This window comes from Ruditapes philippinarum, unplaced genomic scaffold (assembly GCF_026571515.1).
Source record: "Ruditapes philippinarum isolate M1 unplaced genomic scaffold, ASM2657151v2 ctg3479_1_1_1_1, whole genome shotgun sequence".
Taxonomy (NCBI): Eukaryota; Metazoa; Mollusca; class Bivalvia; order Venerida; family Veneridae; genus Ruditapes; species Ruditapes philippinarum.
This window is the reverse complement of record NW_026861450.1, coordinates 1-24,369: the sequence shown is the minus strand read 5'-3', so window position 1 is coordinate 24,369 and position 24,369 is coordinate 1. Positions and strand designations below refer to the sequence as shown.

The following is a 24,369-nucleotide window of genomic DNA, read 5'->3' as shown; positions in this document are numbered from 1 at the left end:
GGTTATGTTAACAGACAAGCATTAACTTTTGCGTATGGTGCTTTTGTTCAAATTTATACGAGACATTCGAGCCAAAACAGAAAATTGTTACTGCTTTTGCTATTTACACTGAAATGAACAACACGTTTTCTAAATGATACATCATCTATTTAGTTGGCCCAAGTACGGATCCGGCAGGTGTGACAATGGTTGACTCGATCAAGGTGTTTACAAAAACAAAGGAAGCGTTTGGCTGGCCAGAGGAACCGGACGAGTTTACCGAACAATCAGCACCGAAACCGACTCCATCAGTGGTGTCTGCTTTACCGAATACTTCTGAAATGGACACAGTGACCTCGGCACTAGCTTACATGCCTCTAACTTCAGCTGACAAGTAAGTAATGGCTTGTTTTTAATACATACCTGGACTGCTTTTTTTGACGCGGGCGTAGCTTGGCATTTTATAAGCAAATTAGCCTTGTTGCGTATGTGTCACTTTTGTTATACATCAACATGATATTTTTTCTCAATATTTATAGGATTATATTTGTGTAGATTTCATATTGAATTTGTTAAACTCAAAAATGGTTAGAAGCTGGCCGGAGCTTGTTCAATATGTTTTACTTATTTAATGTTCTCTATATAATTCTTAACTAGATAACTTTACTTGAACATATATTGAAAGACCAAAATGTAAATTTCCCAAATATCATTTACCAAGGGCAATCTTTACTATATTTCCCTTTTATAACAAATGCTATTAAATTGCTTCTTATTTTGCTTGCATCTATGTTGGACACTGATGTCTAGAACTATTGCCAGACTATCCAATTGTAAACCCAAGGGCACAGTTGCTACACTAGCTATATACTCAGTGGCAATTTGGCGTTAGTTTAACCCTTGGCTATCTCAATTTCTTAAATGGACCTGTCCAGCTTCCAATTTTTTGAACTGTCCATTATCCCTTGTGGGGATATCATGATTAAAACCTAGTTAGTCAGCCACCAGTAATGGACCTGGTCTATACTGGTGACAAAGGGTAGTCTAGCAGGTTTAGGTGGTAAAGTTTAATACAGTCGACTATCGTTATCTCGACATCGCTTTTCTCGATATTTCGTTATCTCGATGAAATTTTGAAAGTCCCGATATTCTTCCTTCTTTATCTATATTGGAAATATGTGTTTATCTCGATATTTTTATTTCGATATTTTCAGTATCTCGATGTAAAATTTCAGCCCCAATAGATATTTTCACACTATTATCCTTTGTTTATCTCGACTTATAGTTTCTTTCGTCTGTTCCCTTCAGGCGTGTGAAAAACACAAACTAGACGATAATTGCTCAATAGCGTGTGTCATAATGATGATTATGTTTGTAACAAGACTTTAGTTTAGATGTTTTTATGTAAGTTAATCTATTTAGCGTATTGATTGACTTATGTCCAAAATGAGTGAATTTTACGTTCTTTATAAATATTCGAACACTGTATTAATTCATTATGACTTTAAATGTAAATGAAATAGTGAAAGTATAGAAACGCTATCGTTGCAATATTGTTTTGCAATATCGCCACCAAATCAATCAGCGGTCGAACAATCTCGAGAAATCCCCGATAAATAACCCGGGAGGATATCCGGATCAACCACCATGAAAACAATGTTTTCACTCTATTGGTGTATTACTGAGTAAACCTCACTATGTGTTTTTATGACAGACACCCGTATTTCCGCTGGTAAACATCCGCTATAATGTTACTTTGTTAAATATTGGCTAGGCCTATGAAAACAAGACTTGGGGATATCATAGTTTATTTGACATAAGGTATGCACATGTCTTTTGTAAAAATCGGTAAATGCCTTATTCAAACCCTAATATGTTTATCTCGACATTTCGTTATCTCGATATTTTTTGGACGGTCCCGATGACTTCGAGATAATGAGAGTCGACTGTACATTAAAAATGCTGAAGTTTTTCTTTTGGAGAGATTGAAATGCTGCCATAGGGCATGTCAGACTTTAATTTATGTTACACATTGTAGGTTACTGAGCAGCTCTTTGGAAGTTTTGGATGGGGCATTCTCAGCTCTACCGGCTGATGAAAAGGTAGTTTCCTTTATAATAACTCTGATTTAAAAGTTTCCATTCCACTAGCTTAACTCGATAGTGGGAGCATGAAGTTAACAATACAGATGTTGCTGGTTCGATCTTAGGCGAGGCGAAAGTTTTCCTTGACAATTCACAGCGGACATTGAGTCTAATGGTCATTTGTCTCTCACCTCACTGCTGATTCAAAAATCATGTGGTATAGTAGTCAGACACTGGTGGAGAAATTTGTAATTACTGGTTAGTTATTGTATTGAATAGGACATAGAGTTTTCTACCTTATCTGAGCTTATATTTTATCCAGCTAACATACAGAATGTTTGTGGTGCTCAGAGGGGCATCTGAGGTCTTTTCACCACCAGTTAAGTCAGAAACGTTGACGCTTTTACTCAGATGCCTGCATGTGCCAAAAATAATGTGTGGATGGGCAGATTAAAAAAAAAAAAATTTAGGTTGCTTTTGAGTGCAGTATTTATTATGTGATATTGTACTAAGGAGAGAAATCTTATAACCTTTTTTTTTACCATCAAAATTGGAATATGCACTTCAGCAACGTTATCTTTCAGGATCCACTAAGAGAGAAAACTTTGAAAACGGCCACTAATCTACTGACACTGCCAACACCATCAAGTGTACAACAACACACAAAAGCTTTATTAGCTTCCCTATTCCTTAACAAGACAGTATACCATGGACATAAGGTAGATTTTATCATTATTTTATCATACAATGCAACCTGTGCAATGTGACCACTCAGAAGACCAATTACCTCTTTACAACAACAGTATCAGTTTTTACCACATTATTTTCAAAGTAGACTTTAAAGGCACTCCACTGAGGCCCAGAAGCGTTGAAATAATTATAAGTTCTTGCATATATCAACTGGGACACTTAAAATGAAAATTATGCGAAGGATAATGAAGAAATATACTTAAGAATTAAGTGAAAAACCTATTTTTGTGTTATTATTAGCCCAATTTGAGTGAAACCCTTATCAATTTTGGGTCATTTTGAACAATTAGAATAATTAATTCTAGAAAAACTGAGAGAGTGAATAATCTGAAATTTAGCACAAGAGTTAGTGGTCTAGACCTTCATCAAATGGAACATTAATCTTGAAAAAAAAAAATGTTTCAGTCCCATCATTGTCAAAAAATCCCTTTAAAATGGATTATACTAATAAATTTCTTGGCAACAAACCCAAATCGTTGTCTTCCAAAAGGTGTTGTTCTGCAAAGGTTGCATGTTATTGATTTCAAAAGGTGAATAGATATTACTCTAGATTATTAACCGGCTTAAACCCTTACATTTACATTAAAATGTCATGAAAAAAAAACTTTAAAAGAAATATATACCAAAATAAAAAAGTGTTTAATAATTTTCCATTATGACTGCTAATTTACATGCTCATTAGGGTTTGCAATCCTTTAATATACAATGTAGGATCATTTATGAGTCATTCTATAATTGTTTAGACTAACTTTGTGTCATTGTTGTGATAAATACAGGATGAGACTGAGCTCTGTCATGTAATGCAAAGTCTCCGTGGCAACCAGGATGGACATGCAATGGATGTGGAAGCATTCCAAAGACTCCTGGTTACTGCCCGATCTGTAGCTGTGGCCCGGCCTCAAAATTTGGTGAAATTTGCTAACAGACCAGCTGGTTCCGACGAAGACAAAGAAGGTAAGGGAAGGTTTCATTTGCTAATTATCATTTACTGGATATTATATGTCTATAGAACAGAAATGAAATAACTTTGATGTCCCCACTACTTAGTTGGTTTGGGGATATAGATTAGCTTTTTCTTGTCAGTCTGTGAGGCTGCTATATTTTTCATGTCAGTCTGTGAGCCTTTCTGTAGACTGATAAAATGGTGAAACATATTTAATTCTGGTGGCTCAAGTAAATATTTTCATTTTACTATCAATATACAAAGTACTTATTTTTCCACAAGAATCATTCTCTGTATGGGGTTACTCAATAAAATAACCTGCTTTTATCACATAGAAAAATTTATGAAAATTTTTGACAAAAAAATATATATATATGAAAAAATTGATAATGAATAATTAAAGAGAAATTGATAATGAATAATTAAAAAAAAATTGATAATGAATAATTAAAGAGAAATTGATAATGAATAATTAAAGAAAAATTGTTAATGAATAAATAAAAGAATTTCAAAAAGAAAATGTTACTTGGACCGTCATATTTATTTATTGATCACAAAAAGTCATGTGGTATTGGCATCGTGATATAGCATGTAAAATGTTGATGCCGAGATTGATATTCAGAAAGGCATTAACAATGCCATGACATCACCCAGACAAGTCACTATATGGCATAGTGTTTGCGAGACATTTTCACTTGTAAGCTTAGTAAAAAATAAGAAATTCTTTTTCTATATTTTCCACAGTATTAGAGGTAACAGATTTGGAGAAAGAGGACGCAGTAGTGACAGTAGGTGAGCTAGAGCCTCAGGAAGGCTGCCATTTTGTTACCCAGTTGATGAATTCCTTCTGGAAACTTCTGTCATCAAGACCACCTAATCCTATGCTAGCACCTGTTTGTTTACCAGGTTGGTGTCTTTAACATCTTTACATTATAATTGAAGTAAATATTCAAAGGAAAATTATACATGTACAAGATATTTATTAAACTCAGTTAAATAGAAAGCTTAGGATAATTTTGAACTTGTCTCAAGTTCTTTTCCTGGAACTCACTAGTCCTAGTTTTAATGGGATGACACTTGACTGTTAACCAGTGGGGCTTGAACCCACAACCCATGGTTTAGTAGTAGATATCTTAAGTACGAGACCGTTTCATTTAGATTTATATGTCTATGGGAATGGTAGTTTTGAAGAATATAGTTCTTGGTAAAGAAACAAATTTATTATGATTGAATGGAAATGTAAGCCCATAATATCCTTACAAATTTCTTAAATTGCTTGGGTAGCTTCCATTTTCGGGGAATGACTTCTAATCCAGTTACCTCTCTGGTGTGGGTTCGATCCCCGGGAGATGCTTTGGTAGTTTAGCGCGGAGGAAGGTAGTCTAGTACTGGTGTAACTCTCCAGGAATGATGGTTAGGAAACTACCTGCCTATATAACTGAAATACTGTTGGGAAAAGGCGAAAAATGAAACAAACAAACATTTTCGGGGATGTCTTGATAAAAATTTGAAGCCAGTCAGCCAGCAGTTTACAGCCTGGTAAAACTGCACAGAAGATCAGGCTGGCCAGGCTTTATAATGATATAAGTCTAATCATTCAATCCCAGCAGGGTAAGGGGGTATTACAAAAATAAATCTCACAAACCAGCAGTGTACATAATATATAGTTTTGACAGTCGGCATGGATTTGCATGTTTTCTGTACCCGTTCAGACAATACATGTATGAGTTATGACTGCCTCTACAAAGCAAAGTGGTAACAATAGAATACTAGTATGGCATAGCCAGCATAATTAGTTAGAATTTTATTTAATGGCGTAATTAATATTCTAGGTCTTGCCCATGTGGATGCCACAGTTTTGGCACTGGTAGAGGTTATTCACGCCTTCACATTATCCGACCTGGACAATCTACCGTTGGCGACAAAACTATATTCCAAGCTTCTCCTGCACCAAGATCATGTTGTAAGCTTCGCCTGCAAGCAAGCTATGATTCGATCTCTGAGAACACGAGCGAGAAGGAAAAGAGTGTATATACCATCTCCACCTAGGTGTAGCTCCCCTGGTAAGTTGATTTTTTAATCATAACTTAAACTGTATAATAGACATTGTACATGACATATATAGATATACATAACAATAGAAAAAACAAAACCCTAATAAAAATACATACAATATAAAGGCGATTTGAGTATTGAAATTACGTTTATACTTTCAAAGGAAAGTTTAAATAAAAAAGAAACAAGGTTCTGAACTTTCATCTTTAGGCTAGTTTTAATTTGTAAGTATTTACAGAATTGAATTGGTCAAGAGCAGTGCAGTTTAGTGTTTGAAATTATTTTTATAAACATTCAATTTACTAGACTGATTAATAGAAGTCAGTTTACCTGTATAAGGTATTAGTCCAGACATTGCTCAAATGGTACACAATTCTTGAAAAAATACTTTAAGTCCCTTTATGTCAAACAAAACCTCTATGGATTCCCTTTAACTGGTCAAAATAGTACATACTTTATGAAGCTTGGAAAATTGCTGTTTTGTACTAGTCTATCATCTCATAGTGATTGTATGATTGTGAGAAATGTTTTAAATATTTGACTACAGGTGAGGAAGATGAAGAAGGTGCTGCCAAGGGAGATAAACAAGAACCAACCATGATTCAGTCCCTTACTATAAGTGAAGCCCCAGATGCTGATGATTTGGAGCAGTATGAAATTGTAGTAAGTTTATTGTTAATTATATCTGTTTAAACTTAACCCCTATATAAATATGTGTATTTCAAAATATTGTTTGGATGAATCATGTATTGTTGTTTGATAGCCTGGCTTTTTAATGCTGATGTGATGAATTTTTAAAGTGAATAAGAGCTTAAAAGCTTTGTATACTTGAGTTGACTGATTTTGACATGAAGGCCTGACCATGTTATATAGACATTGTATATTTAAGTTTTCATTTCTTCATGTAATGTCTGTACAAGTAAAATGGTTTCCTGCGGGGAATATTTTTCATGATATAAAGATATTTCATTTAACTATTTTCAACACCGTTTTGGCAGAGGGGAATAAATAAACGTTTTTATCAGGAATATAGTTGACAATAATCGATCAACATAAAAGAAGGTCTTTTCGAAACTGGTGACCGTGATAAAAAACGACCGGAGAAGGTCGAACATAACACAATTATTCTTTTTAAGAAAATTGATTAAATAGGCCTACCAGATTATGAATAATTAAAAGCAAAAAAAAAAAAAGTAAAACACACAAGTTTACGTAGAAAATAATTCTATCTATTATGGCAGATGCCACTACGGATATTTTAATTTTGTAGATTTTCAGTATAAACAATTTATTGTTTGTAAAATTTGAGATACATATATTAAAGAAAACAATTGATAATTTTCAAATAAATCATTCAAGTTTTTCCACCTTAAACGGTAAAATAATTATAGAAAAATTAGAAAATATCACGTAATAGGTTTTTTGTTTCTTAATTAGGTTTTATTCTGACTAATTCCTTAGAGCGTAATTCCGTAAAGTAACGACAAACGGTATTTAGCCAGGTTATCGAAAAGGTCAATTAACCAATTGTGTACGGTTTACATATCACATGCTCCTCCATGTACCGAAAACTGGTCACGTGCTCCTCCATGCCTCAAAAGTAAAACGCGTACCAATACCCTGCGGTCTCCGGACCGCAGGGAATAAAGTATAATATTGTATGAATGATTAATATTAATTTTTGTTGACTGTCATTTCTTACACAATTTTTCATTTTTTACAGGAGGGAAATGAGCCCATGGTTTTGGAGCCCTCAGAACCAGGTCAAGGTCACCCGCTACAGGCCCTGTTACAGAGAGGGGCTAACTTTAACCCAGTAGTTGATATTCCCCCAGATGCTGATGATGAAACTATGGTAGAATTGGCTATAGCTCTTAGTCTTCAAGATCAGGTAAATTTTGATGTCCCCACATTTGGGGGGTGGGGGGCATATGGGGACATAGATTTGCTCTTGTCTGGCAGCACTATGGAAAATAAATAGGGGGCTTTCTAACTGTAAACAGAACAAAAAGAGAACTTCAGAGTTCATTCCGTAACAGTAGAATAAGCCAATGACCCTCTGGAAAACAAAGAAATGATCCTTTATTCCATTTTTGGTTGAACATCCATCCTGCCGCACATCCTGAGAATGACAAAATTGTGGGAAATGGAGGCATTTGTGTCCTGTGGACACATTTCTAGTTTAAACTTAGTTAACATATCCCACATGCTTGTTGTTGGTTGATTCTAGAGTTTGTATGTGATAAATGTACAGATTGGCACTTCCGTTCTCAATGACCAAATGAAATGTACAATTTTTAACCTGAAGATTGTTTCATTATTCCTTTTGATGTTATGATATAATTACAGAGTGGTGGTGGCCTTGGATTGCAAGGGTTGAGATTGGCAAGTCAACAACAGGTAAAACTTAATGAGAATGTAATAATAACAGCTTCTAAGTTTATTTGTCCTTTTGACCTTTACAATATACAGACTAGATAAACAATTGAATGAATTTTTATGCTGCCGAAATTTTTCGATGGAGCCTAATTTTATAGTTTGTCGACTCCTAATTTTATTGACTAATATCTTAGAAATTTGATGTGTTTGCACCATCAGTACAACTAAACTCTCTGAGCAATATCAATGTATCTTTTATTGAAAATAAATATTCCTACAATCTACCTGCTTTGCTCAATAAGGAGAGAATTGGATTTGAAATCCATTGGTTGCTGGTAAGATCCACAGGTGAGGTGAAATTTCTCTGTGACAAGTTATCTAAGCCGTAAGTCTTATGGTCACTGTCTTGTCTCTCACAGCTGATTCAAAAATCATGTGGGACAAGTAGTTAGTCACTTGCTGAGAAATTAATAATCAGTGGTTAGGTATACAGGAAAGCCTTTTATATGGACCAACCACTGAAATATGAATAAAAATGTCTTAAAAATCAGCATAAAAACAAAACCAACAGATATTCCACCTTTTCCTCTTTCCTGCATTTCTTCATGTTAAGGGCGTATTTTTGGTTTTATCATGGCGGCATTAAAAGCACCAAGAGGTTATACCAAGACTTCATGTTGTTGTTTTTTTTTCCAGAATGTTGGGAACTATGAGGACAGTCAGATGTCGGACACGACGGCCTCGGCCCCAGGTAGTGATGATGAGATAGGGAGCAATGCTGCCACTGATGGGTCAACACTGCGGACGTCGCCGGCCGATCATGCTGGTAGCGGAGGCTCGGAGAGTGGCGGCAGTGCAGAGGAATCTATCTCTGGAGAACATAATGGTTAGTTTGATTGAATATTATGTCGTTAAGCTCTTGTTTTTTTGTTAAGTTTAAACATTTTGATAATGTCAAAATAACTTTCTATGAAAGATGTGGTTTTTATTTTATATGATAAGAGACGGGATCAGGATTTGTTGAATATATTGTATGATAAATTTCACATAAATTCCACAAAAAAGCAATGATTCTGTTAAATTGTGAAGTAAAAAAAATAACAGTGGACTAAAGGGAACACCTGTTACTGCAGGACACTGAGTTAAACATTTACTGACACTGTAAAACATGTGGATAAAGGCCATTCTAGAACCTAACTTAAAAAAGTGATTAGCCTTCGCCACCAATATTGAGCTAGGCCAGCTGGCAAATTTTTTGGCTACCAACTTTAAATTTTCATATTGATAACTTCCAAAGATTGATAATTGACAGTTCCAGAATGGGAAGCTGAACAAGTCCATTAAAGATTGAGGGTTAAACATTGAAGTCCAACTCAATTTGTAATGTCCTTCAATGTGAGATTTGACTGTATATATATATTTTTTTTAAACAATTTTGAGTATATTTTATGACATTTATTACTATAACAGCTAGTGGACGAAGCAGTATGTACGGGGACAGGGACCGTGGACCTAGAAGTGAGACCAGCAGTCTTGGAGCACCTAGTGGTACAATGCCTCATGATGTGAATGAAACAGAAACAGAACGGGATAACTCCTCAAGGTACGTTTTACTTATCCCTTTAACATTAAGGGTTTGAATCCCGTTAGAGACTTTACTAGATTCTTTTTTTTGTGTGAGGAAGCTATCCAGCTAGCTAACAGAGAGTAGATGGTTCTACTGAAGTGTCTGTAGGCCTGAAGTAATGCCTGGTGTGACACCTGAGGTATTCTACCATCATTAAAACTGAAATGTTGCCATATCGAGGGTTGACAGCAAAACTGCAGTAACTTAAATGAAATAAAGAAGGACCTACAACAGTCTTGCGGTCAACCGCAGTATTGAGGGTTCATCCATAGCAGAAAGTATTTGAAATTTGAAGTATTTTGAATCGGAATCCAGTACATGGTTTAATTATATCTTTATTGCTTAAGAAAGTCAAGATAAACACATTGACTTCACCCTAATTTTCAAAAATATTTTCTAATCAAATAATTCTTTATTGGTGGTGATGTTGGTATTTTTCACTCAGGATCATGGCAGTAAGCCACATTGAATTTATGAGAGCACAGTTCAGCCACTGAATCATCCCTGGGCAGGCTGTCGAGCAGTTTACGAGTATCAGTTTCCACCTATTTTTTTTTTCAGATTACACAGTCTTCGTTTGAACTTATTAGAGAAGTTGTTACAGTTCTTGCCAAGTGTTTCAAAGCAAGGTGGTGTGGCTGCTATTCCATTTATGCAGGTAGTGTATACTTTGTATATACAAATCTTGATGCAATATGGTCTCAGATACACTATGCATATACAAATATTGATGCATTATGGTCTTAGATACATTGCATATGTATTTAAAATACATTTTTTGTATATTTAAAAGCATGTAAATTTCAAAGCACTAAATTTTTCACATGTTTTTGCAACGGTTATTAGTTAATATGACCTTGATGAGCAATTTTTGGCCTTTTTCATTATTGAGAAGTCTAGTTGTTAATGTGACTATGTTGAGTTTTTTCCCCCCAGCGAGGTGCATTTAAGAAAGGTGCAAACTGTTCCATATTCATGAGCTACCCACCTGGCACGTAGGTGATTGATAGTTCTACTTTGATCTTGTTCCTGGCTTAATGCAGAAAGTTATTGTGGAACTTGAACTTTGGAAGCATGTAACTTTATTTCATTGGATCTTTTATTTATGGATTGACCTATCCACGAAACTTGCAAAAAAATAATTAGTGCCTCAGGAATATTGTTGAGTTTTCAGAAATACTCCTCATTATCTCTCATGAACTGACTGAAACAGTCTTCAATGTTCACATTATAACTTTTATTTTTCATTTGCTGTATAGGGATACATCCCCTTTTCTAGAAATTTCTAAAATTAGATTTACATTTTTCTAGGTCTTGCTAATGTTGACCTCTGACCTTGACGCTGAGGAGGAAAAAGATCGCACAGCACTAGATAACATGCTGCAGGCGTTGTTGGTGGAACTGGATCTGTCCGGTGCCGGGCTCGACACTGTGTCATGCAGGAGTAAGGCGATGGAAGTGAAACTCGTGTACATGAGACTATTAAGTGTACTACTATCAAGGACTAAGGCAGGGACAAAACCATCTACCGAGGTAAGATTGTTGACTGGTTTTGATTTTTTTGGACCTTGTCTTGTTAAGTGGAGTGTGAATTTTAGAATTCTTTTTAAATGAAATGTCACAGGTGATAAAAATTTGTCAGCCTGTCCTTGACTGGAACTTTGGACTCTCAAAATACAGTTTCAGAGATCTTTGGACTAAGCTACCAAGACTCTTAAAAATGTCCTCCTCTAGTAGTCAACACTTAAATATGATGACAGACAAAATATTAAAAAAATAATCAGAGGACTGCTGGTCAAGTGGGTTCAAACCCTGATAGGGTCAAACTGTTGTTTCCTTAAGCAAGAAACTTAACAATCATTGCTTAATACTGGTTTGTTCAAGGAATGAATAACAACGTGTGTCTCAAAGCTTATAGCCTCCTTCACAATCAAACTTTAATAAATTTTGTATAAACTGAAAGGTTATAATATTTATTTTTATTTTACAGTCGTCATCATTTGTGAGTAACACAACAGCCAATGCCTTGTTGTCCAGTGGAACAATCACTTACTGTTTGACCATACTACAGAATCTTCTACCATACTGGAGAAACTACAATCCAGCAGAGGTATAATATATTGTTACAAAATATTGAGGGTTCACCGCAAAACTGCAGTAACTAATATGAAATAAAGAAGGACTTACAACAGTTTTGCAATCAACCCTCGAATTATGGTCATTTGTCTCTCAGTGCTGATACAGAAATTTAAGAGATTTCAATTCTGACACAACCATTGAAGTTTTTCAGCTTAAAGGCCCTGTAAGCCTTAGAAATGCTATAATTTATGTTTGTCAAAAACTTGCTAACTTTGGTATCTTATCACAGTTTCAAAAAAATTACTCATTTGCCATATACATTAACTATCTTTTGCTTCTTTTGTTCTGTTTGCAAATGGTATATTTGGTGAATGAGTAATTTGTTTGGAAGTCAAAATACTACTTTGATTACATTTTGATACTTTTACAACATTTTGATTACACTTTGCTACCTTTACGACATTACTGTGTGTTCAGCACTACTTTTTTCAATTGTTGAATATCTAACATGATTGACTTCAAACAACTTGCCCATTACAAATATAGCTTCAAAAACTGCCAGGGACTTTGAATTCTTTCATGTAAAGAAGCCATCCACGGGTTAAAAATACCGGGTTCTCTCTGTTTTCGTCCTCTTGTCTAAAATTCCGAGGCCCCCTGGGGGTCTTCTCCCCCCCCTTAAAATGGCATTTCACCATAGGATTTTAACAGTATAGGTGTGACTTAAATAAAATGGAGGGGGAAAAAAGGCTTTACATAAGGTAATTTTGTAATTTTTCTTTGTTTTTAGGAGGAAACAGCTCCATTGCCAGGACAACTGTTGAAGCCACGCCCAACATCACCACCCCCAGATATGAGCCCATTCTTCCTTAGGGAATATGTTAAAGGACATGCAAATGATGTTTTTGAAGACTATCCTCAGTTGTTGACAGAGATGGCCCTTAGACTTCCGCATCAGGTTTGTACTGTAAAATATTATTTCTAATATAAAATTATTTTTGTTAATGATATCTTAATACTTTATGTACTTCAGTTGTAACCCATCCCAATATTTATTGTATAATGGAGGTGCCCTGATTCAAATTTGGTTCAGTCCACTTATTACATAGGGCTTTTAGTAATAAAAATTATAGTTTTGTGTCAGCCTGTATGCATGCCATTACAACCTACAGTCTTCATATTTTAAGAATTAGTTTCTAAAGTAAGAAAAAGTAAAAATAAAATATAGTCAGATAATTTATGTTAGGATATCCTCTTCAAAAAGACCATTTTATTTAAAATATTTCACTTTAAACCAGCCTTTTTATTGCTCTCTTGAAACAATTTTGGCAAAATTAAATGTTTTAAGATGTCACAATTTCTTAAAAATGATGTTTGTGCAGTGGTGTGACTGTGATGCAAATTATGAAGTAAGTTATATATATATTTAGTTTCCGTCTTTAATGAAAACCTTTAAAGAAGCAGTTTTCTATTTACTGAGAAAGACTCACTATCAAGTGTCAAAAGGCCTATATGAAATATAAATGTATGTTTATTATATTTAACTCTAGTTGAAGAAGATTGGGGACAGTGTTCAAGGTGTGGCCACGGCCACGTTTGATCCAGCGTGGAACACAACACTGGCAGAGTACATGATGACTCAGAGAACACCATTTGTTAAGAAACAAGCTAGAAAAGTAAGTTTTACTATATAAATAAATAATTTCTTTTTCAAAATATAATCATGTATGAAATTAATGGTTAATACATACTGTACCAGTATGAACATAGTGCAAAACTTAATTTAGCTCAATAGGTATTAGATATTAATGAACAGATGAATAGTTAGTAAGTAGTTTGTGACAAGTGTATATACAAGTCTTGATGAACAGTGAGAATACCCAGCTCAGCCCAAGGGGCTTGTAAGTCACCAAATATTGTATATACTTGCCAGTTGATCATTTTTTGTCGGCTTTCTTAGCTAAATAGGCAGAGCATTGAATTTGAAATTCAAGGTCGTTGGTTCAATCCTAGAGCGGGAAGAAATTTCAACTGACCTTGGATATTGAGTCTAATGGTCATTTGTCTGTCACTTCTCATCATGAAATCATGAAGGATAAGTAGGTTGTCACTTCTGTAGAAATTTGTAATTAATTTGTTAGTTATCCAGAAAAACCTGTTAGGAATATTGTCTGCCAAGATACAGTGTATGACCAAAATGTGTTAAAATTGGCATGTAAACTAAACAAGCAATAGTTATTCTTTGTCATTCTGTAACATTTGCTTACTTTTTCTCATAATATCTTTATTTATTCACTGACAAATTAGATAAATGGTATATTGCTAACTTTCATGAACTTTACCAATGAATACTGTTTCAAGTAAATTTTTTGAAGGTGAAAAATAGATTTGTTTGTATATTCCCCCATAGTAAGGCTAGGTTTAAGCCTTATCAAAGCTATATTATCTAGCTATTCATTATTAGTGTTAACAATAATTTTGTTCATATTTCAGTTACTGTTGTTTATCAGTGTATCGTCTAGCTATTCATCAGTGTTTATCAGTGTTAACAACATTTTTGTTTATATTTCAGTTACTGTTGTTTATCAGTGGATCTCGAGAAAGGTATCGTGAGATACGTGATCTATACTCTATAGAGAAAAACTTGAATGCTGTCATAGAGCAGTGCAACAAGAGTGGATTATCCACATCAGAGATAGCTCCACACAGTGTCATACTACCTTACGACTCTCTCCTCGTTCTCGTAAGCTCTTGATTTAGTGATGAAATTTGATTTTTATGTTGTTTATGTGAAATATGATATTGCAAAAAAAATATGTATTTACATATATGTTTTAAACAATTAAGATGTTGGACAAAGTTTTTGTTAATGTCATCAAGGCCCTGTGACTGAAGTGAATTTTTGATGTTAGTTTGTGTGCAAAGAGTGTGTTTATTTACCTGTTCTGGTTTCACTCAATCATCAAATTTCACTCAGACATCAAAAGCGTGAATCTTGAAAACACAGCACAGTTGTTCATCTCAGTCATCATCTTGTCACTGTTTATCAAGACCTTTAAAAAATTCTGGTCTCAGGTCATCACAAGCTTGTGCCTCAAACACATAGCTCAGTTATATTTCCGACCAATATCTTGTCAGTATACTGCATTTAGTGATACATTTTGTGTGGGATAATCTAGGACCTTGTATCTGATTAAACTTAGGTTTTATGTAACTTAATGTTGTGTTATTCATATTTTATACATGTAGGTGCTCTAACAGATATTGTTTTAGAAAAATTATGTATACAGTACTACTTGCAGTAATGAATGTACTTTAACATTACACAGATTGAACATTTGAAGGCATGCGCTGATATAGCTGCAAGTAGACCAGTCAACTGGCAGAAATACTGCACTGCAAACCAAGGTAAGACCTTGATATTGTTTGATGATTAGTTTACTTTGATATATTTTACTTTTTTTTGGAGGGAGTGAGTTTGTGATGAAAGCTTAAAGCTAAATTAAAACTTGCTCAATTCTGTTTTCTGTCACAGCTGGAACCTGGTGGGATGAGTAGGGCTTGAACCCATGTCTTAAGTGAAATGTATTAGACTTTTTAATGTGTAAATTTTCTACATGTAAGTATGTAAGATTCATAACTCTAGCATGGTAATTGTCTGAGTTATACCTCTGTTTTATATTTTAAATATTTTGATTAATGTTTTGTATGCAACTTTAAAGTGACATTATAGAGTATTTAGTGAGTGAACAGGTGAAAGTCAAAATGAATTTATATTTTCCCATATTTACTTTCGATTTGATAATTTACTTCGCATAAATAATAAATAACTCAAGTGGCTCAAGGAAATTTCTATAAATATCCTTTGAAAATTTCCTGTAATTTTCAATTTATAAAAAGACTGGGGCAGTCATTTAATTTTTTAGGCAGATTTATATTTTATCCTAATTTTCCAATATCATTTGTTGGTCAACAGCATAACAGTCAATCATTTGGAATATATAATCTAGTCGGCTCATTTTAACAATGAAAAAAAATAGCTTAATAAGTCCACAACCACTTAAAATATTCATTTGAAGCTTACTGTATGTCGTTTTGTTTGTGTATAACACCATTTATGTAAATCTATAGTTAAGAATGTCATAATTTCAGATGTCATACCATTCCTTGTAAAAGCAAGTATCTCATTGGACGAAGGCGTGGCACCTACACTTCTACAACTGTTACAATGTGCTATATGTGGAACAGCTATCGTCAAGGTGGCACAGTCGCAAGACATTGCCTTGGGAACATCACCAAACAAACAGAAGAAGGACAAAGATAAAGACAAAGATAAAAATGATGGTATTAATATATTTCATATTGAAATTTTTACTGTCCACTTATTTTACATTTATCACACATTATATCTGAAATGGACTTGTCCATCTTTAATTCCAAACAAACCATTTAGCATTTTTAGAAATAATTTCAAAATATGTACTGACTGAATAGCAAACAGTGCAAACCATGTTCAGACGGCAAGAAAATGCTTGCTAATCTTAGTCTGCACTGGTTGCATGGGTAGAATCAGTTGCCGCCAGCAGGTTATGGGTAAAAGCAATAAATTCTTGGGGCTTCAGTGACCCAAGTGGTTCAGATTGTTGACTTCAACCACTTGCCCCTAACCTCTGTGGGTTCGATTCCCGTTAGAGCCTTTGGATTCTTTCATGTGAGGAAGCTTTTTAGCTGGCTTACAGAATGCGGGGTTCTACTCAGGTGCCTATTCATGCCTGAAATAATGTACAGAAGGGCACCTTAGGTTTTCCTCCACCAGTAAACCTGGAATGTCGCCATATGACCTATACTGTGTCGGTGTGTCGTACAACCCAATCAGACAAAAAGAATTGTCTGAGAATGGCCTTTATTTACAGGGTGGCCTTAATTCAGAGGTGGTCTTAAACACATGTTTGACTGTATTTAGATCTCTTTTTGTATCATATACCAATCACTAAGGACATCATAGTAATATTTGTAAACAGCCAAAGGCGTATATCATACCAATTTGGTAAACTGATCTTTAAAACTTATTTTTTCTCAGATTCTGATGACGGACAGAAACACGATGAGTCTCTTTGTTCAACACTCATACAGCTTTTAAACAGAACTATAGACAGAGATTTGATGATGCACTTTGTTAGGACATTCCTGCTGGAATCTAACTCCACGTCTATCAGATGGCAGGCTCATTCCCTTATACACCAGATTTACAAGTAAGTACAAGTATTATACAAGACCTTAACTTACCAATTAATACTCACCATTGATGTTTAGTACTAATCTCCTATTGTTAGAAATAGAGGATATTGAATGAGTGTAGGTTTAGTACAAAAGTTATTGAACAAGTTCAATAATATCATATTATGCAAGCCTCTGGCGAGCATAATATTGTTATATTCAACGAGTTCAATAAATTTAGTATCGAGTCTACACGAATATAATATTCTTTTTTATCACGTAATATAAATAAAAATAGTAGACTGTTAAAAAGAGTCATTTTTCATTGGCACACCTATAGTGTAATGCTAACATTAGCGGCTTTAACATAATGTTTATAGATAACGCAAACAACGTCATGTGTTTTTACACTAGTGTAATATCGTTTTCATTAAATGGTTTTATTATACTCCCCCACTGCGGTTTATGTAATAAAACTCTTAAACTTACCAATAAGTAGTTCACCATTGACTTTTTAAGAATTATTTGGTAACTGATCTGCTATTATTATAAATGTAGTTTTCAGACGTAAATAAATCTCTTTTCAGGAATTCCAGTCTGCAAGAACAAGATGGAGTTTTAGATCAGTTGTGGACTTTGTGGAAGGAACTACCATTGTATGGAAGGAAGGCATCTCAGTTTGTAGACCTCCTTGGCTACTTTGTGTTGGTTACACCACAAACATCAGAGAAAAAGGTATGTGTGTGTATTTGCGTTAATTTTTACTCGCCACCTGTTGCCCATATGGGCGAGTCCTCCAGAAAAGTATTAGTAATTTTAGATTTTGAAGGATAGTGCAATTACAGATACAGAAAGATGTCCCAATTCCAGAAGCATCTCCTGGTTCTTTAGCGTGCCAAGTGTTTAAGCACCCATACCTCGATTGAAAGACTGATTAGTAATTTTAGTTGGCCAGCCCGGGAATCGAACCCATAATGATGCATAAAATGTTTAAGTAATTATAAATGTTTGTTTAAAATAATAATTTTTCTTTTTGTAAATGATGCATAAATGTATATAAAGATATGCATAAATGTATATAAAGATTATACAGTCGACTCTCGTTATCTCGAAGTCATTGGGACCGTCCAAAAAATATCGAGATAACGAAATGTCGAGATAAACATATTAGGGTTAGAACAAGGCGAAACTGATTTTTACATAAGACATGTGCATAACTTAATTCAAATAAACTATAGTGTCCCAATGTCTTGTTTTCATAGACCTAGTCAATATTTAACAAAGTAACATAAGCGGATGTTTACCAGCGGAAATACGGGTGTCTGTGTTAAAAACACATAGTGAGGTTTACTCAATAATACACCAATATAGTGAATAGGATATCGGATATGGTTGACCCGGTTATCTTCCCGGGTTATTTATCGGGTCTTTCTCGAGATTGTTCCAACGCTAATTGATTTGGTGGTGATGTTGTGAAACAATATTGCAACGATAGTGTTTCTATACTTTCACTATTTCATTTACATTTAAAGTCATAATGAATTGATACAGTTTTCGAATATTTAAGAAGAATGTAAAATTCACTCATTTTGGACATAACTCAATCAACACGCTAAACAGATTAACTTTTATAAAAACAGCTAAACTTGTTACAAACATAATCGTCATTATGACGCGCGCTATTAATTGGGCAATTATCGTCTAGATTGTGTTTTTCACACGTCTGAAAGGAACATACGAAGTCGAGATAAACAAAGGATAAAAGTGTGAAAATAACTGTTGGGGCTGAAATTTTACATCGAGATACTGAAAATATCGAAATAAAAATATCGAGATAAACAAATATTTCCATTATAGATAAAGAAGGAAGAAAATCGGGACTTTCAAAATTTCATCAAGATAACGAAATATCGAGAAAAGCGATGTCGAGATAACGATAGTTGACTGTAATGTTAAATTTATGTTTTTCATTAAAATGCAGTAATGCTTTATTATGCATAATTGTTTATGTATGACATTAAATATCTGTAAAAATGATGCATAAATGTGTGTCTAAATGATGCATAAATAATTGTGAAAATGATGTATCAATATGTTTTTAAATGATGCATATATGACTGTAAATCATGTATAAATGTGTCTTAAGGTGCAGAAATGTATGTGTGTAAAACATATATTTCAGACAAAAGAGTATCTTGATAGAGCCATTGACCTACTGAAGGATGAGAACCAGATACTGGCTAAACATCCTAATGCACAGATTTACAAGTAAGTTACCTCCCTTTATTTCACAAGAATAAACAATTTTGTTAACTGTTAAACTTTTATTTCAGATTTGATTACGGTTTTCGAATTCTAGATTCGTTTTGTTCTAGTTTTTCTTGATTTTATGAATTTAAATTTTCAGTATGCTGCAAGGCCTGGTGGATTTTGATGGTTACTACCTGGAAAGTGATCCTTGCCTAGTCTGTAACAACCCTGAGGTTCCTTATACGGTATGTATTAGTTATGTTTCATTATTAGTTTACAGATTTTAAAAGTTAAATTTTCTAAATGACGACTAAATCATGATAAATTGTTGGTGTTGTCATTGGAATTTAAGGCACACCAACACTATAAATCCAAAGTCCAAACCCACAGCAGTGATGGGCAAGTGGTTTGAAGTTGACACCCTTAACCACTCGGCCACAGATGCCCCTTATTATACATGTATAACAGTACATTTTATAAATTGTTTTCAGAGTCTCAAGTTGTCCAACATCAAGGTGGATTCAAAGTTCACCACAACCACACAGATTGTTAAATTGGTTGGAAGTTACACCATCTCCAAGATATCTCTGAGGATTACAGAACTCAAGAGAACTAAAATGGTTGGTTTAATTGTATTGATACTGATATATACAAAAAATGTATAAAAACAAAAAAAGTAATGTAGTAATTGCATGTCTGATTACAAGATTATCCACATCCCCCTCTTATGGCAGTATTAATGCTTTGATTACCTGATATCATAAGTTAAAACTCATACTTTTTCTGTGTAATTTTCCATCCATTTTTAACTTGGTGAGTTTTATTTTATCTCCAGGTACGAGTGATGAACATCTACTACAATAACAGGACGGTTCAGGCAGTAGTCGAACTGAAGAACAAGTAAGCTTTCATTTTAATAAATTTTCTAGGAAATGAAATTGACAAGTTGACTGGAGTCTGCACATAGTGCAAAGACTTTGTAATTGAACTCTTTTTTTTGTGTAAGAACAAATATTGACACATTTGTTTTCTTGATTTTTCAGACCAGGACTTTGGCACAAGGCCAGAAAGATGACCCTAACTGCAGGTCAAACAGATGTCAAGGTAATTGATTAAATTAAATATTCTTATCAAATGAAAGTTGGGGAGTTTGTTTATTGAAGATCGGCTGTCTATCATAAAAACCAAAATTTGTCAGACCTCAGTGACAGGGGTCCATACTCTCAGTGCCTGAAAGGGTGGATGTACGCTCATTAAGCATAGAATACACCCCTGTGCCAATGCTATCAAAGTTATTTTTATTACTGGAAGGAGACTTTGCTTAGTGTGCAAAGTATAGTGTAAAATTTAATTAAGACTCTGGTGTTAATAATGGTTGTATAGATTAACGGTTTGGTTATATTTAACTTCAAGTATTCAGAGTTGTAAGCTGTGATTCAATTATAAAATAATTTAGTTTCAAATTTAAAGACCTAATAAGCACTGTTGTTAAACAAAAAACTTTTTGTAGAACAATAATGATATTAATTGAAATATACTATTTTACAAACGTGAGTTCCAGTCGTCTAAATAATACAATACTGATATATCATTGATGTATATTACATTTTCAGGTCGAGTTTCCAATACCTATAGTGGCGTGCAACCTGATGATAGAATATGCTGATTTCTATGACAACCTACAAGCCACAAGTGAGACATTACAATGTCCCCGCTGCAGTGCCTCTGTCCCTGCCAACCCTGGCGTGTGTGGTAATTGTGGCGAGAATGTGTTCCAGTGTCACAAATGCAGGTACGATATATCAAAATTCATATCGAACTTTCTTGCTTTATACTTTTATATCTCTTCTTGAATGTATTCTGCATGATATGTATATGTACATGTATATGTATATAAAATTGTTATGTCTGCAGCAGAAGTGACATAATCAATTACATATTGTTAGAATGACAATATTTTCTTGCCATGGATGGAAAAAGAAATAGAATTTAGAATGGTGGCCGACATAAGCCATACAGAATTCCAGTTAGACTGGAAATTGATCAAACTCTTTTTCTCCCTACAAGCAAAAAGGGAAAGGGAGGGATGAAAACATTGAACTGTTTTACTTAGCTCATATTCCAGCCACAGGCAAGCAGGCATATAGTTTCTTTGAACATTTTTGATCCATTTGCTTTTATTAATATGGTTAAACATGACTTATAACAATACCTGTAGTTAGCACAATGAATTGAATTCACTTAATTTCTTGGACACGAAATTTTGTGATTTTGTCAAAGGAAGTGGCTAGCCGTACGGGCCCGTACGGCTAGCCAAAAGGTCTAGATGTACGTGAGTCACGTACGGCTAGCCAGGGCACATTGTATTGTCTAGCCGTACGGCATTTTTTCAAAATTATATGAATGTTGAAAATGTGTTTTGTTTATTTTGTATCTTAAGACCGGTATTTTATCCAAGAATCCGCATTTGTCCACTTTAAATGCTCCACCATTTTGTCAAAAAAAAGAATACGATGGAAATACAAGCGTTGTCATCTTGTTAAAAGTGTCAAAGTTACATGACGCATAATAATTCAAAGTACATTCGTTGTATATGTGTATGAAAAGTTATATTTATGATTAAATGATAATAAATATTTAAGTGATAATTAACGTCGTGTTTTTTATGCTTATGATTTGTTGTTTTATTTGTATGAAAGTAAATTATTTATTCATTTTTAGCTCACCTGTCACAAAGTGACAGGGTGAGCTTTTGTGATCGCTTTTCGTCCGGCGTCTGTCCGTCCGTCCGTCCATCCGTAAACTTTTGCTTTAAATGACATCTCCTCATAAACCACTGAGCCAATTTCATCCAAACTTCACAGGAATGTTCCTTTGGTGGTCACCTTTAAAAATTGTTCAAAGAATTTAATTCCATGCAGAACTCTGGTTGCCATGGCAACCGAAAGAAAAATCTTTAAATATCTTCTTTTAAACAACCCTAAGAGCTAGAGCTTAGATATTTGGCATGAATCATCTTCTAATGAGGGGGTCATTGATTTTCCCTATATGCATATAGTAAAAACTTAAAAAAATTTTTTTAAAGAACCCAAAGAGCTAGAGCTAAGATTTTTTTTGCATGAAACATCTTCTAGTGAGTGTCTACCAAGTTTGTTCAAATAAAAGCCCTGGGGTCAAAATTGGCCCTGCCCCAGGGGGTCATAAGATTTTCCATATATGCATATAGTAAAAACTTAAAAAATCTTCTTTTAAAGAACCCAAAGAGCTAGAGCTAAGATATTTGGCATGAAACATTTTCTAGTAAGTGTCTACCAAGTTTGTTCAAATAAAAGCCCTGGGGTCAAAATTGGCCCCGCCCCGGGGGGTCATTGATTTTCCCTATATGCATATAGTAAAAATTTAAAAAATCTTCTTTTAAAAAACCCTAAGAGCTAGAGCTTAGATATTTGGCATGAAACATCTTCTAGTGAATGTCTTACCAAGTTTGTTCAAATAAAAGCCCCTGGGGTCAAAATTGGCCCCGCCCAGGGGGTCATTGACTATCATGCATATAGTAAAAACTTAAAAAAATCTTCTTTTAAAGAGACCCAAAGAGCTAGAGCTAAGATATTTTGGCATGAAACATCTTCTAATGAGTGTCTACCAAGTTTGTTCAAATAAAAAGCCCTGAGGTCAAATTGGCCATTGCCCCAGGGGGTCATAGATTTTTCCCTATATGTATATAGCAAAAACTTAAAAAATCTTCTTTTAAAGAACCCAAAGAGCTAGAGCTAAGATATTTGGCATGAAACATCTTCTAGTGAGTGTCCTACCGAGTTTGAGTAACAAATAAAGCCCTGGGTCAAAATTGGCCCGCCCCTAGGGGTCATTGATTTTCCCTATATGCATATAGTAAAAAGTTAAAAAATCTTCTTTTAAAGAACCCAAAGAGCTAGAGCTAAGATATTTAGCATGAAACATCTTCTAATGAGTGTCTACCAAGTTTGTTCAAATAAAAGCCCGGGGATCAAAATTGGCCCCGCCCCAGGGGGTCATTGATTTTCCCTATATGCATAGAGTAAAAACTTAAAAAATCTTCTTTTAAAGAACTCAAAGAGCTAGAGCTAAGATATTTAGCATGAAACATGTTCAAATTGGTGTCTACCAAGTAAGTTCAAAAAAAGCCCTGGGGTCAAAACTGGCCCCGCCCCGGGGGTCCATTGATTTTCCTTATATGTGTAATAGCAAAAACTTAAAAATCTTCTTTGAAAAAACCCAAATAGCTAGAGTTTAGATATTAAAAGCATGAAACATCTTTAAGTAAATATCTACAAAGTTTGTTCAAATAAAAGCCTGGGGTCAAAACTGGCCTGCCAGGGTGTCATTGTTTTTAAACTATATGTGTATAGTAAAAAAACTTAAAAAAAAAATCTTCTTTTAAAAACCCAAATGAGCTAGAACTTAGATGTTTAGCAATGAAACATCTTCTTATGGGTGTCTACCAAGTGTGTTCAAATAAAAGCCCTTGGGTAAAAATTAGCCCGGGGTGGGTGGTTGGGGGCTATATAGTACAGGTGAGCGACCTCAGGGCCATCATGGCCCTCGTTTGTTTGTTAATTAAGCACATGGAATAAAATAATCATAATATATCACGGATTTATATTAATCTATACAGCCAAATCAAAAATCAATTTAGCCTAAATTAAAAAGTGCGCTTCACGGAACATGCAAATTTTTCCTTTAAAACTGTCAGTAATTGATTATTAGAGTCCAACAATAAATATTTTACGGTGTTAAATGTTTTCATTTTAAATAAAGGTGTTGAGATTTAACCTATTGAAACAAAAAAGGATTATTATAATAATGTCGATGTAAACGATTACAATCTTTTTTCCCCGTCGTTCTGAGATGACAAAGATCGATATTTGTACTTTTTCTTTACTGTAGCCAACATGGCAATTTATCTCTAAAGTAAAAAAAAAACGAAAAGAATAGCTGTTTTCTTGATTATAATCCTCCGCTTAAAC

At 34.3% G+C, this 24,369-nt stretch overlaps 1 protein-coding gene across 1 annotated transcript in view; it reads left to right on the top strand.

Moving 5' to 3' along the window:
- Positions 1 to 21,155, top strand: part of LOC132715646 (E3 ubiquitin-protein ligase UBR4-like) — a gene marked incomplete at its 3' end in the record, with an annotated part of 90,391 nt that extends 69,236 nt beyond the window's left edge. The window contains exons 49-75 of the mRNA XM_060698684.1: positions 154 to 373; positions 2,018 to 2,081; positions 2,648 to 2,782; positions 3,590 to 3,767; positions 4,501 to 4,662; positions 5,589 to 5,819; positions 6,359 to 6,474; positions 7,535 to 7,702; positions 8,161 to 8,211; positions 8,887 to 9,076; positions 9,661 to 9,793; positions 10,379 to 10,475; positions 11,129 to 11,350; positions 11,808 to 11,927; positions 12,687 to 12,854; positions 13,447 to 13,572; positions 14,469 to 14,639; positions 15,226 to 15,304; positions 16,049 to 16,240; positions 16,977 to 17,148; positions 17,701 to 17,848; positions 19,296 to 19,381; positions 19,521 to 19,608; positions 19,855 to 19,983; positions 20,199 to 20,263; positions 20,407 to 20,467; positions 20,977 to 21,155. Coding sequence (XP_060554667.1) covers positions 154 to 373; positions 2,018 to 2,081; positions 2,648 to 2,782; positions 3,590 to 3,767; positions 4,501 to 4,662; positions 5,589 to 5,819; positions 6,359 to 6,474; positions 7,535 to 7,702; positions 8,161 to 8,211; positions 8,887 to 9,076; positions 9,661 to 9,793; positions 10,379 to 10,475; positions 11,129 to 11,350; positions 11,808 to 11,927; positions 12,687 to 12,854; positions 13,447 to 13,572; positions 14,469 to 14,639; positions 15,226 to 15,304; positions 16,049 to 16,240; positions 16,977 to 17,148; positions 17,701 to 17,848; positions 19,296 to 19,381; positions 19,521 to 19,608; positions 19,855 to 19,983; positions 20,199 to 20,263; positions 20,407 to 20,467; positions 20,977 to 21,155 — 3,751 coding nt within the window. The remainder of the gene's footprint in view (positions 1 to 153; positions 374 to 2,017; positions 2,082 to 2,647; positions 2,783 to 3,589; positions 3,768 to 4,500; positions 4,663 to 5,588; positions 5,820 to 6,358; positions 6,475 to 7,534; positions 7,703 to 8,160; positions 8,212 to 8,886; positions 9,077 to 9,660; positions 9,794 to 10,378; positions 10,476 to 11,128; positions 11,351 to 11,807; positions 11,928 to 12,686; positions 12,855 to 13,446; positions 13,573 to 14,468; positions 14,640 to 15,225; positions 15,305 to 16,048; positions 16,241 to 16,976; positions 17,149 to 17,700; positions 17,849 to 19,295; positions 19,382 to 19,520; positions 19,609 to 19,854; positions 19,984 to 20,198; positions 20,264 to 20,406; positions 20,468 to 20,976) is intronic.
- Positions 21,156 to 24,369: the final 3,214 nt, after the last annotated feature.